This window comes from Xyrauchen texanus, chromosome 10 (assembly GCF_025860055.1).
Source record: "Xyrauchen texanus isolate HMW12.3.18 chromosome 10, RBS_HiC_50CHRs, whole genome shotgun sequence".
Classification (NCBI taxonomy): Eukaryota; Metazoa; Chordata; class Actinopteri; order Cypriniformes; family Catostomidae; genus Xyrauchen; species Xyrauchen texanus.
This window is the reverse complement of record NC_068285.1, coordinates 23,649,325-23,662,416: the sequence shown is the minus strand read 5'-3', so window position 1 is coordinate 23,662,416 and position 13,092 is coordinate 23,649,325. Positions and strand designations below refer to the sequence as shown.

Sequence of the window (13,092 nt, the reverse complement as noted above, 5' to 3'; positions counted from 1 at the left end):
TTAAGTTACAAAACAAGAAGAAAATAGTACTTAGAAAATACTTTTATTCTTAAAGGGATTGTTCAACCCAAAAATGAAAAATATCTCTTTATTTACTTACCCTCATGCCATCCCAGATGTGTATGACTTTCTTTCTTCTATAGAACACAAACAAAGATTTTTAGATAAATATCTTGTGCATATGAGGGCTGTTTGAAAGTAGATTTATAGTTAAACAAAAAAAAGGCCTTTTTTTAGTGAACTGTTTTACACCCACACCTAACATATCACTTCTGAAGACATGGATAAAAATACTGGATGATGTATGGATTACTTTTGTGATTTTTGGAGCTTCAAAGTCCTGGCCACCCTTCACTTGCACTGAATGGACCAACAAAGCTGAGATATTCTTCTAAAAATCTTCATTTGTATTCAGCAAAATAAAGAACTCCATATACATCTGAGATGGCATGAAAGTGAGTAATTTAGTGAACTATCCCTTTAAGCATGTTTTGAGAATCTGGACTCAATTGAAAATGTTATGCTAATAATATACATTATATCTAATGAAATTAACTGTAGAATGTTGAAAATCCAAAATAGAAGTATTTTTACAAGTGGAATCAGATTTTTGAATCCCACTGTACATGAAAGATTAAAGCAGTAGATTTTCTTATCATTTTTTTCTGTTCATGGTGGTCTGTTAAGTGCTGACATTATGAAAGTAAAATAGTGCCTAAATGATTTGCATGTGCAAATTGTAAAAGTGTAAATTGTCAAATTGTCAATTGTAAAAGTGTAAATGAAGTTACAAGCATGATAAATAAATTGCATGCACACAGAACATTTGTAAAGTTGTAAATCAAGTTGCAAGTGTAAGAAAAAAACATTAGCAGTACTTTAATACTTTGTATAAATGTAATTCATGTGTTGTGAATCTGTAATTGCGTATTAACAAGTAAATTTGGTGTGTATTCTTCTGACTTCCTTTTTTTCGTGCTTACGCTTTAGGCACAGTTTTTGTGCCTAAACATGGCCAAAAACATTGCAAACCTACAATCAGTGATATGCAAGCACATAAAGGGTTTAAATAACAGCAAAACAGATAGACTGCATATAATCAGTCTGTATGTGTAAAATAAAATACAGCAAACCTGCAAATGACTTGTGTTTGTGGCATAAATATTTTTTGGGAAATAATCTGATATATACTGTTCCGTCTTCATTTTGTTGCGCTCACAATTATGGTACAAATATTTTAGTTTAATATTTAAGAGAGGAGAGATACCAGAGGAACAAAGCTCAGCCATATGAAAAAGAAGCTGTCTGTCACGTTGTTAAACCAATTGGATCAGGGGAAAACCTTATTTGACTGGTTACAAGAAGCAGGTAGACACGCCTTCCATGAAAAAAAGGAAGAAGAAAAAAAAACCCATGAAGAAACACACAAAATGTACTTGTTAATACGTAATTAGAGATTCACAACACATAAATTATACTTCTGCAAAGTATGAAAGTATTGCTAATATTTTTTTATTCTAGCAACTTGATTTACATCCTTACATAATGTTCTGTGTGCATGCAATTTCTTTTTATGCTTGCAATTTGATTTACGCTTTTCACAGTTCATAATCTGTGCACGCAAATTTTTCTATCATACTTGTAACTTGATTTCTGCTTTTACAAATCCTACTCTACATGCAAATCATTTAGGCACTATTTTGCCTTCATATGACATCAAGTAATACGAATAAACCAGCTTGAGTTTGGTCTGTTGGCTAAGAAATGCCTTCTAGTGGTTATAAATGGTACTGCAATGATTCACCTTTGCATTGTGCACACAATCAAAAGCATTGCGTTACAATAAATCATTCAAAAGCCATAATATGCGAATGTAATAAATGAACGTCAATTTCTTACAACAGAGCTATATGCAAAATGTAACAATATAAGTGTGATTTTTGTTATATGAAAAGAAATACACAATACCAATGTATTAAGTTCTGCCCTAGTTGTTTTTTTTTTGCCAAACTATGTAATCCTTATAGACTCTATTGTCTTTGATTCACTATGTCTCATCATGGACATTCCTAGACCTTCTATCATCTGTTGCCGTGTTCTTTGCTGAATTTCGACATATTTCGGATTTGTTCGGACTGGCCCGACGTCCAGGAATGTTGATTAACCCTCCGCTCCCTGTAGAAAAGGCGTACCCATGTTTTCAAGCCGCTAGGGTGGAGATACGCTTTCAAGATTCCAATTTCCATATCCGCCCTGTGATTGACGGATGCATCGGCCAATAGTATCTTTGGATTTACACGCACCGTCCAATGAAAAGTTAGCAAATGTGAGACCGAACAGTCGCTGCCCGTGTTACAGTACTTGTAGACATTTTGTCGGCTTAGAAAATTATGGACGGCATTAAACTCTGGGAATGGTACGGCTGAGGATTTTAGAAAGCCAATAGACGTCGGCAATTAAAGCCAAATCCGTACATATTCGGGTAAGTCTCTAAAGTTGTTTATATATGTAAATAATTTAAGAGTCGCGGTTGGGTTGGGGAGTTGACAGTATGTAGGCAGCTAACGCTAGTCACTTCCTGCTCAGCACAGACGCTTTATAGAGTTTAGGCCTCCGCTAAACGTTTTGAACAGTTTATACACTCGTGACAAATATCTCTGTAATATTTATATCAACATATTTTTAGCGCTGAACTATAAACAAAAAATCAGTTCTCTGGGATCTGCCTTAAATTGATCTTATCTTCTCACAAAGTTACGGCTGGGATGTTGTGAATCAGAGCACAAAAGCCTCCACTCCCTCTCAATTGAGGAAGTCTGCTGGGTGAACGACATGTATTCTTTCACTCACAGACACTAATCTATGATCATAAATACTTTTGGCTTCTCTGCACGTCTCTTTTATTATGTAAAGGTGCAAAATTGACATTTGGATACATGTTAGGAAACTTCACGAGCAAGCAAGATATAATGGGCCTACTATACTGTATATTAGATTTCTTGCGAGTCAGTCCACTGTTGGCCATCTTTAGAACGATCTTGGGAGGCTATTTCCAGTCATGACAGTGCAGCTCCTATCTACTTGAATGGAGAAAGACCAAAATCTCAAAAACGGTTGGTGAACATTACGATCAAAAAAACATATTTCAAATCCGCAATAAAATCTGACAATACTGGTATCATAAATTGTCATACTTTACCTCATATTACGCTTAAAAACGAAAATTTCCCGGCTTGTATTTGTAATGCGAATGCGCCATTTGAGTTGATTGACAGGCGATGTTTGTATCTAAAAGGTGAATGGCTCTTTTACCTGTAAGGCGGGACTTCCTGTCTACATCCTTCTTTTGTTTTTGGAGATTCCCATTCTTCGTGCATATAGCCACCTACTGGTTAGAGGTGGTAAAAGGTGGAGATTTATAGTTAAAAAAAAAAAATTACTTAAATATTGATCTGTGTCTCACCCACATTTATCATATCTCTTCTGAAGACATGGATTAAACCACTGATTTCTCATAGATTACTTTTATTCTGCACTTATGTGCTTGTTGGGGTTTAAACATTTTGGTCACCATTCAGTTAGATTTTATGAACCTATAGAGCTGTTGATTCATCTAAAAATCTTAATTTGTGCAGCTGTGGTAATAATTTTTTTTTTTACTATTTCCAGGGTAATATCAAAATAAGCATGTTATAAATTTACATTCAATATTTAAAAAAATATGTAATATAAAAAAACGTGCATATTTTCACTGCTAATTAAGACAGAAATGCATCGTCAAATACTTTGAAAAATTTATTTTTTCTTTCTTTTATTTCTCCCCTTTTCTCCCCAATTTGGTATGCCCAATCCTCAATGTGCTCTAAGTCCTCGTGGTGGCGTAGTGACTCGACCTGACGTGTCGACCGGTATCTTTTTGACGACATATCCCAAGTAGCGTATATCCTCATGAAATATTTTAATATATTGTTATATAATATTATATTAACCTTAATATCCACTTCATCAACTCCCCTGACACACCAACAATTTCAGACACCTTTGTTCACGCATCGTTTTTTATTTTATTCATATCCCTGTAAGCAAACAGGGACAGATCAAATATTACGGGAAAACCCGCCACGGCAATAATCAGTTTCTCCTCCATTTTGTCTTTGGAACTAATGTGACTCTACCGTCCCTAGCAACAGGGCCAATTTTGTTGCTTAGGACACCTGGCTGGAGTCACTCAGCACGCCCGAGATTCAAACTCACGACTCCAGGGTTGGTAGTGGTGGTGGTGGTGGTGGTGGTGGTGTAGTCGTCTAAACCACTACACTGGTAAACTGTTAATCAGAAGGTCGGTGGTTCGATCCCCACAGCCACCACCATTGTGTCCTTGAGCAAGGCACTTAACTCCAGGTTGCTGGAGGACAATCTGGGGGGATTGTCCCTGTAATAAGTGCACTGTAAGTCGCTTTGGATAAAAGCGTCTGCCAAATGCATAAATGTAAATGTAGTCAGCGTCAATACTCGCTGAGCTACCCAGGCCTCCTGAAAAAGGTCTGTTGAAGACACAAGGAAATTCTAGGCCTGAACAACAAACTTACTGCTTTAAAGGGTTTAATTTGCTTGCTGGTGTTAAAACTGCAGAAATTAGTCTGTAGGTTGCAACTTGGCAGAAGAAACATAGCAGCAGTTTTGGTTCTGCTTTGGATGCATACAAGTCTGTGAGTGTGGGTGTGTTGGGTATATGTGTGATGTGAATGGAAAAGGAGAAGCAGTCATGAGATAGTGTGTTGTAGATTTACCAGCCCAGCTACTCACAGAATTTGTAACACATTGTGTGTGTGTGTGTGTGTTTTTGTTAATTGTCTGTTTTGTCTCTAAAGGGAAGAGTGACTGAGATCCCGCCATGCCTTTGGTGACACGAAACATTGAACCACGGCATCTTTGTCGCCAGACACTGCCAAATACTATCAAGAGTGAGCTGGAGTGTGTGACCAACATCACACTTGCCAACATCATTCGCCAGCTTGGCTCACTTAGTAAGTATTTGTGTAGTTGGCCGGGGTGTATACTGAAGACAGTCCAGTTGTGTGGGACTGCTTTTAACCCTTGATTTAATCATAGGTAAGTATGCAGAGGATGTGTTCGGCGAGTTGTTTGTTCAGGCCAGCTCGTTTGCAGAACGGGTAAACACGCTAGGAGAGAGAGTGGACAAGTTGCAGGTCAAAGTCACCCAGCTGGACCCTAAAGAAGAAGAGGGTAAGAGACAAATTGTGTTATACTGGTGATATGATATGTAAGGGTGGGGCATTTGAGTCATTTGTTATCCATTTGGATTTAAGAAAATCCTTTTTTTGACCTCATTGGTTGATTTGCAGAAAGATTGGTTAATGTTGCATTAGTTTTGATTCCAGCTAGGTACAATGTTGTTTATTGTATTATCTTTTCACATTTGATTCTAATATTCCCTTTTTTCATTTAAGTTTAAAAGGGCGATAATTACAGTGGGATCTTAGTTTGGGGTGCTTCAAAAGAGGTTTTGGAGCATTGATGCAAAATGGATATTTACTCTGTTTCTCCTATTTGCTTTCTTTATGCAGTCTCTCTTCAGGCAATCACCTCCCGCAAAGCATTCCACTCTAACGTTATCCAGGATCAGCAGCTTTTCATTAGGAAATCACTACCACTGCCTATCCAGGAGACCTATTTGACCTGCAACGAGCCACCCCCCCTCAACAATCTTAGCATTTACAGGTATACACATAAACCCAACAAATCTTACCATTAGGATGTCAGTTTGGTTCTTTAGCATTATTATTTATATAATATATATTTATTCCATATGTAAATAAGTTGGAAACACATTACAATAAGATTCAATTTGTTATCATTTAATGCATTAGGCATCATGAACCAAACAATAACAATATATTTTTTTACAACATTTATTAATCTTTGTTAATGTTAGTTCATACAAATACAATTGTTCATTATTAGTTCATGTTAGTTTATAGTGCATTAACTAATGTTAAACAAATTAGTAAATGTTGAAATTAACATTAAATAAGATTAACAAATGCTGTAAAAGTATTATTTAAGTATTATGTTAAATTATGTTGTTAACAAATGTAACCTTATTGTAAAGTGTTACCAAGAAGTCTTACAGCAAATAATGGACAGAGGTGAGTAGAGTAGCCAAAAATATTACTCAAGGAAAAGTACAATTACTTTTAAAAAAAAATGACTCAAGTAGAAGTAAAAGTACACATGTTAACAATTACTTTAGTAAGAATAAGAAAGTGTCAAATTGAAAGAATACTCAAGTAGCGAGTAACTACTTACTTCCTCATATAACATAATAGATCTATACTCCCCAATATTCCATAACATTATACACATTTAACATGCGTTACATAATAATTATAATTACTATGTTGGAAATTGTCATCATTCAACATCATGTTGTTCCAAACCATATGACTTTCTTCCATGCACCCCACAATCAAGGAGATGTTAGACAGAATGTTAGCCTGTGTCACCATTTACTTTCACTGTGTTTTTTTGTATTTTCCTCCATATTTTAAAAGGGAATGGTGACTGAGACTGTCAGTCTCTATCATTCTGTCTAACATCTTTTGGGTTCCACAAAATACAGATAGTCACACAGGTATGGAACAATATGAAGGTGGGAAAATAATGACAGAATATACATTTTTTGGCAAAATTATCACTTTAAGGACGCTTGTCAGATTTGGACAAATCTGTCATTTTGAAGAAAAATTTGGAAACCTTTCTAGTAATTATTATGGTGAGAAAATTTGAACAATGTTCCGCATGCCCAATTATATATAATGCTGAAAAAACTAAGCAAGATCTTGCTTTATTAATGCCTACTGTTGCTACTTCACAGATTTCTGAAGTCCTACATGGATTCTTAGTGAAGGGTAGTTGCAGTATTTCGAAATCTTTTAAATCATTTGTTCTGTACACTAAGGGTAAAGTGCACCTTATCTCTGTGTTTGGAAGTGTGTTGGGCTTATTTAAGGAGGACGTACCTCAGTTGCCTCCGTGTCTGAGATCCGTGCACCTTATCTTGTGGCTAATGTTGAGCACATTACCACATAGACATAGCGCATGTGGAGACTTCACGCTCTTCTTCGCGGCATCCACGTACAATACTATATATTTTCAGATATATAGAGAAAGACCCATTTTTAATGAGAGAGCAAAATAATACCTGTGATTTTATTTAAAAAAAATTTGTTGTTTGAATATTTTTATTATTGACTTTTATATTGCACTAAAACTAAAAAACAATTTAATTTGCATATTATCTGGAAAAATGTACTTTGCATGATGTTGAAAGTGCACCTTTAATAAATTAAATAATTATGATTTAATTTTATGATTTTCACCATGTCTTTAGAAAGAAAAATGAAATGGTAATCATGTCAGAAAACTGTTAAAAAATAACATGTTAAACATGCTTTATGAAAAAGTGCACAATGATAAAAAATATGATTTTCTTTTTTCTGTGTACCCCCAAGCGCCCCCTTGCAACCTCCTGGGGGTCCTCGAACCCCAGTTTGAAAACCTTTGTATTAAAGCATGTTCTCATTTCTGTTTTTCAGAGAGGATGGTAAGGAGGCTCTGAAGTTCTATACTGATCCTTCTTATTTCTTTGACCTTTGGAAAGAGAAAATGCTTCAAGATACCAAGGACATTATGAAAGAGAAACGCAAACATAAGGTGAGACATACACACATTGTCACACATACACAGTACCACCTTAAAATACCCTCCAGAATACATTGTCCTCTTTAACATGTCTGTGTTTTTTTTTTTATGTCTTTGTTTACTGAGAGCAGAAGAAGAAAGATGACGGTACTGACCGAAGGAACTTAAACCCCCGCAAGATCAAAACTCGTAAAGAAGAATGGGAACGCCGAAAAATGGGAGAGGAGTTTGTTGTCCCTAAAAATGATGGCATAGGGTAATGAATACATAATTCGAAGTAACTGTTTGAGGATAATTTGCTGTTTTGGTTTCTAAATACAATTATTGCAATTTATGTTTTATATTAGTGTTTTTATGTCATTGTTTCTCCCACAGCTCTTCAGAAGCGTTGAATGGCAGTATTGGTTCTGGTGATGATACAGGTTTCAATTATTCTGATGGATATTTGGACCAAAGCACTGGCTCCTACAGCTATGATCCTGGCTCTCCTCTCCCACCTCCGATGCAAGAAGACTTCCCACCACCACCACCACCTCCAGACATACCGTGAGAATCTTTTCTTGATCCAGTAATAACCCATAATAAAATTAAAATTACCTTATGTTGTTCCAAACATATATTCCTTTTTTCTTCCTTGGAACAGAAAAGGATATGTTGGGCAGAATGTTAGTCTCGGTCACCATTCTCTTTCATTGACGTTTTCCATATAATGAAAGTGAATGGTGACTAAGGCTAACATTCTTCCTAACGTCTTGTTTGTGTGTTCCATGGAAGAAATATAGTTATACAGATTTGTAACAACATTAGATTGTATAAATGAAATTTTATTTCTGTGTGATGCTGTGAGCTATTCCTAAGTGATTTATTAATTTTTTTAAAAGATTAATGCTTGTTCTCTTGCAGGTTTCTCGATGGACAGCCTGGTGCTGCGTCCCAGAAGCGTAGCAGTCTTTTAAGCCCCAGTCACCCTCCTCCTGCTCCACCAGCAATGGCTACCTCTCCTCCAGGCCGACCAACTGTGGCCCCCCTATGGCACCTCCTCCACCTCCACCTCCTGGTGGGATGGTCCCACCTCCACCTCCTCCAGGATATGATTCTCCCCCATCTCCTCCTCCTGCATTCTCCAACAATATTGCTTCCATCCCACCTCCACCACCCATGGAAACCTGTGTTCCAGCTCCTCTTCCTCCACCCATGTCAGGTGGACCGCCGCCTCCTCCCCCTCCTCCTCCTCCCCCAGGCCCTCCTCCTCCCTCTTCTTCACGCCCACCTCCCTCAGGAGGAGTTCCTGCCGCCCCCACACCCAAAGCCCAGCCTGCTCCAGCTGCTGATGGTCATAGTGACCTTCTTGTAGCTATCCGTCAAGGTGAGATAATCCCCACCTAAATACTCTTAGATGGGTCACTGTGACCTATATAGCTGTCTTTGTTATCATCAAGCTAACAAAATTCCCACCTAAACATCCTTCGATGGCTCACTGTGACCACTGTTAATGGCTCCTGTCACCATTAGGGTTGGGTAAATATATAGATTTTCCGATGCAACCCGATCTGCATTTGAACAATCTTGATATCAATTCTTAAATGATATAGATATTCGATGCACAACTCCGTACAATGCAAGTAATTCCTTTGCATTTGTCACCAGATTTTGCGCTTCGCAACTAAAAATGTCTGTGATTGGCTACTGGAGGATACATTTTTAGATTTCACTCACCAGTGATTGTGTAGTATACTACAGCACACAGATCCTTTCACTGTGTGTTGAAGGCAAAAGCTTGGTTTGACTCGTTCTGTGTAATGTGTGTCCAAAAACAAGATCCACGATCCACGACCAGTTTATCATTGAACAATGTCTCTTTAATACCCTTTCTGTTCTTAACAGTCAGTGATCAAAAATAAACATTTAATTCTTATCACACATAGCACAGATGCAGTAAAGAAGCCATTAACATGGTTCCCACTCATCCTGTAAAACCTGCAATTTTCCAGTCATGAAAAATGTAAAACAAAAAGTCCTGAAAAATAATTCATTGTCCTGGAAAAAAAATTTGTTTAATAGAACTGTTTGAATTTGTTGCTAACAAGGCTTTTGTTATGTTTATGAAAAATATGTTTTTTCAAACAATCGAGACTCTGAATATGAGTCAAATACACAAATTTGTATTGTGTTGTCACTGCCGGTGGCAGCGCATTGTGAAACAACGTCAATGTTTTACTGTCAGGAACGAATTCCTGTCACATACTTTCTCATCTGCTGTCATCTCTGCTTTGCTCCGATAAAATGCAGAATGTCATGAAATATTACATTTGTAGATGAAAATTAATGTTTGTGCACAATTAATCAAATTAAAATTGTGATATGTCTGAGTGTGATAATTAAACTGCTAAAGTCTGTTTTAATTTAATAAATAAATAAATACAAATGTAAAAGAGATAACAGAGCAGAGCACACTGAAGTGTGCAGCATATACAGACTGTATTTAATTAAATCACAGCTTTAAGGGGATACATAATCACACTGGGCCATGTATCGAACTGCTTATCTGGAGGTGAGAAACTACTGTCAAAAACACAGACTACTTTGTAAGAAATGACACCCACAAGCATCATGGCAATGACAACATTTAACACTTCATGTTTATAATAGATGTACACATATTGTCTTGCTTTAATCTTGTGAGAAAAAAGCTAAATTCACGAGATTAATGGGCATACATATTCTTTGATATCTTCATTTTCAAAACAAATATTGAGCTCCAGTAATATGTATTGCACTTAAAACTACAAAACTACACATTTTGTGAAAATTGCATCATGAAAGACATCATGTCTCTTAGATTATGATCTGTCCTCTCACAAATGGTTTTGCTCAGGTATGCTCCGATTCAGAAAACGCAGTGAGATATTGCAGTAACTACAAAATCCACAATTTTTTACGTTTACTGTATTTTGCCCTTGTATGGCAGAATGGTTTTAAATTCTCTGTGCCTTCTAAAATTGTGTGTATGTGTTTAGGATTTAACCTGCGTAAAGTGGAGGAACAGAGAGAGCAAGAGAAGAGAGATCACATGGGCAACGATGTTGCAGCCATCCTGTCCCGCCGCATTGCTGTGGAGTGCAGCGACTCCGAGGATGATTCATCCGAGTTTGATGATGATGAGTGGTCTGAATAAAGCCTGACTAAACCTGTTATGGCATTTAAGATAATTCCTTTTATACATCACACTTCTCCAATTAGCCATTTACCTTCAGTGAGGCCGAAAGCAAAGTAAGGAGGAGAGGTCCAAAGATTGTGTGCGTGTCCAGAGTCCGTTCTAAATGAGAACGTGAATTATTTAGTTGATTAGCCTTCTCTTGTTTCAGAGTGCCTGTACCTCTGTATAATGTGGCCAAAGGTAAACTGAGACCATGTGTGTGTTTCAGTGTGTGTGTGTGTGCACTTGTGTGTATGTGCTTCCATAATTCTCCTTGTTGCGCATCAGTATCGTGTATCTGTAAAAATCCCACTTGGATTAACATTACTCTGTATTAACTAATCACATAAAGCTGGCTTATAACTATGAGAAGACACAGACTCTGTAATGCAGATATTTAAACCAATAAGATGCCCTGTGTCTAAACAAGCAGTTTTTGCATCTTGCAGGATGATATAACTTGTCGTCTTGGCAGTATTTCCTTGAAATTTCAGCACATATTCACAGGTTAAGAAACATGAATACTCAATGATCTAAAGCATTTAAATTGTGTAAATGTTTCTAAACTGCTTTTTTACTGTCTTTGACATTGCAACAATTTGTGGCCCTCATGTCTGACTGAATGATGTTTGTGTCAGCCACACGGTCCTATGTGTAGTTTTCTTTATTTAATCTTGTGCTCCAAAGTGCCTGCTTCAACCACAATTCAAGTGCCTGTTTTAATGTCAAATGTTTTAGAAATCAAAGTAAAGTGAGATTTTTTTTTTTATTATTATTATTTGATGTATGTGGGTAATAATAATACCAAGATTTTTCTATCAGCAATTTACCGAAATAAAGATATTAAATTTATGTTTGTGTCCTGTTATTTTATAAATTTCACAGCTATTTCGTATGTGTGCTGCACACATAAATGGACAAAATGTTCCCTGCTTTTTGCATGTTTGATCTTGCGTGTGCATGGGCTTTTAGAGACTTCAGACTGCAAGCATGCCATTTATAATGTTTCAGGTAAATAACTGAATCCACATAGGTGGTCTTTACCATTATGTTCTGAGCTTTTCCAGAAAAGTTTAACAGGAAATTGAATGCTGTGAGCAGTCTATAATATAAATTCGATGTCAATTTGTATTTTAGTCCATTTTGAGCGAAGCAATCAGCTTTATAATTTACATGTACTTCTCATGTTTGAATTGAATAGCAATGATTAAGTGACCTTCCTGTCAGACATGTAGCTTTGCTGTTATTAAATAACGTGGGCACAGAAGATTAAGACAATTTAATATTAGTTAACACCATGCCATTCAGTAATTCTATATTCATGGCCCATAAAACAATATTTCAATTAAATCTGAATTAAAGGAAAAGTTCACCCAAAAATTATAAATCTCTCATCATTTATACCCTCACAAACTCGTATGACTTTTTCTTCTGCTGAACAGAAACTAAGATTAAACGATGACCAAAATTTCAAGCTCCAAATATGACAAATGCATCATAAAAATAATCCATAGAACTTGTGGATAAATCCATGTCTTCTGAAGCAATCTAATCATTTTTGGGTGAGAACTGACCAAAATAAAATCTTATCACGTGGCTTGTTGAGCGCGTTATTGCGAAGACATAGCACGTGTGGAGGCTTCATGCTATTCACCACGCACAACTCACCAGGCACCCCACCGAGAGCAAACTGCATTATAGTGATCATGAGGAGGTTACCCCATGTGACTCTACCCTCCAACAGGGCCAATTTGGTTGCTTAAGACACCTGGCTGAAGTCACTTGGCACCCCCTGGATCCAAACTCATGAATTCCAGGTGTGGTAGCCAGCATCTTTACCACTGAGCTACTCAGGCCCCGACGATCATGATTTTCAGCTCTTAACACCATCTAGCGCACTCTGCATGTGTCAAACACTAGAAAGTGTAATCAAGCCTGAAATAATGATCTTGCCTAGAGATTGCAATACAGACTGTGAAAAAGACGTTATATTTTAATCTGTTTTCACTTAAAACTGATTGGATTATTTTGGCTACAGAAGGCATGGTTTTGGAACTCTGGAGTCTTATGGATCACCTTTATATTGCTTTTATGTAATTTTTGGAACTAGACATTTTGGTCACAATTCACTTGCATTGTATGGGCAACTAGACAGCATATCTCCATTCAAA

The 13,092-nt window shown here is 36.8% G+C and overlaps 1 protein-coding gene across 1 annotated transcript; it reads left to right on the top strand.

Annotated features, from left to right (window-relative positions):
• Positions 1–2,343: 2,343 nt before the first annotated feature.
• On the top strand, positions 2,344–11,755 carry LOC127650973 (actin-binding protein WASF2-like). The gene is given in 10 exon segments (XM_052136657.1): positions 2,344–2,482; positions 4,872–5,027; positions 5,113–5,247; positions 5,589–5,742; positions 7,620–7,737; positions 7,857–7,981; positions 8,101–8,271; positions 8,629–8,732; positions 8,735–9,091; positions 10,743–11,755. Coding segments are annotated over 9 exon segments (1,455 nt in total). The 5' UTR covers positions 2,344–2,482; positions 4,872–4,894; the 3' UTR covers positions 10,901–11,755.
• Positions 11,756–13,092: the final 1,337 nt, after the last annotated feature.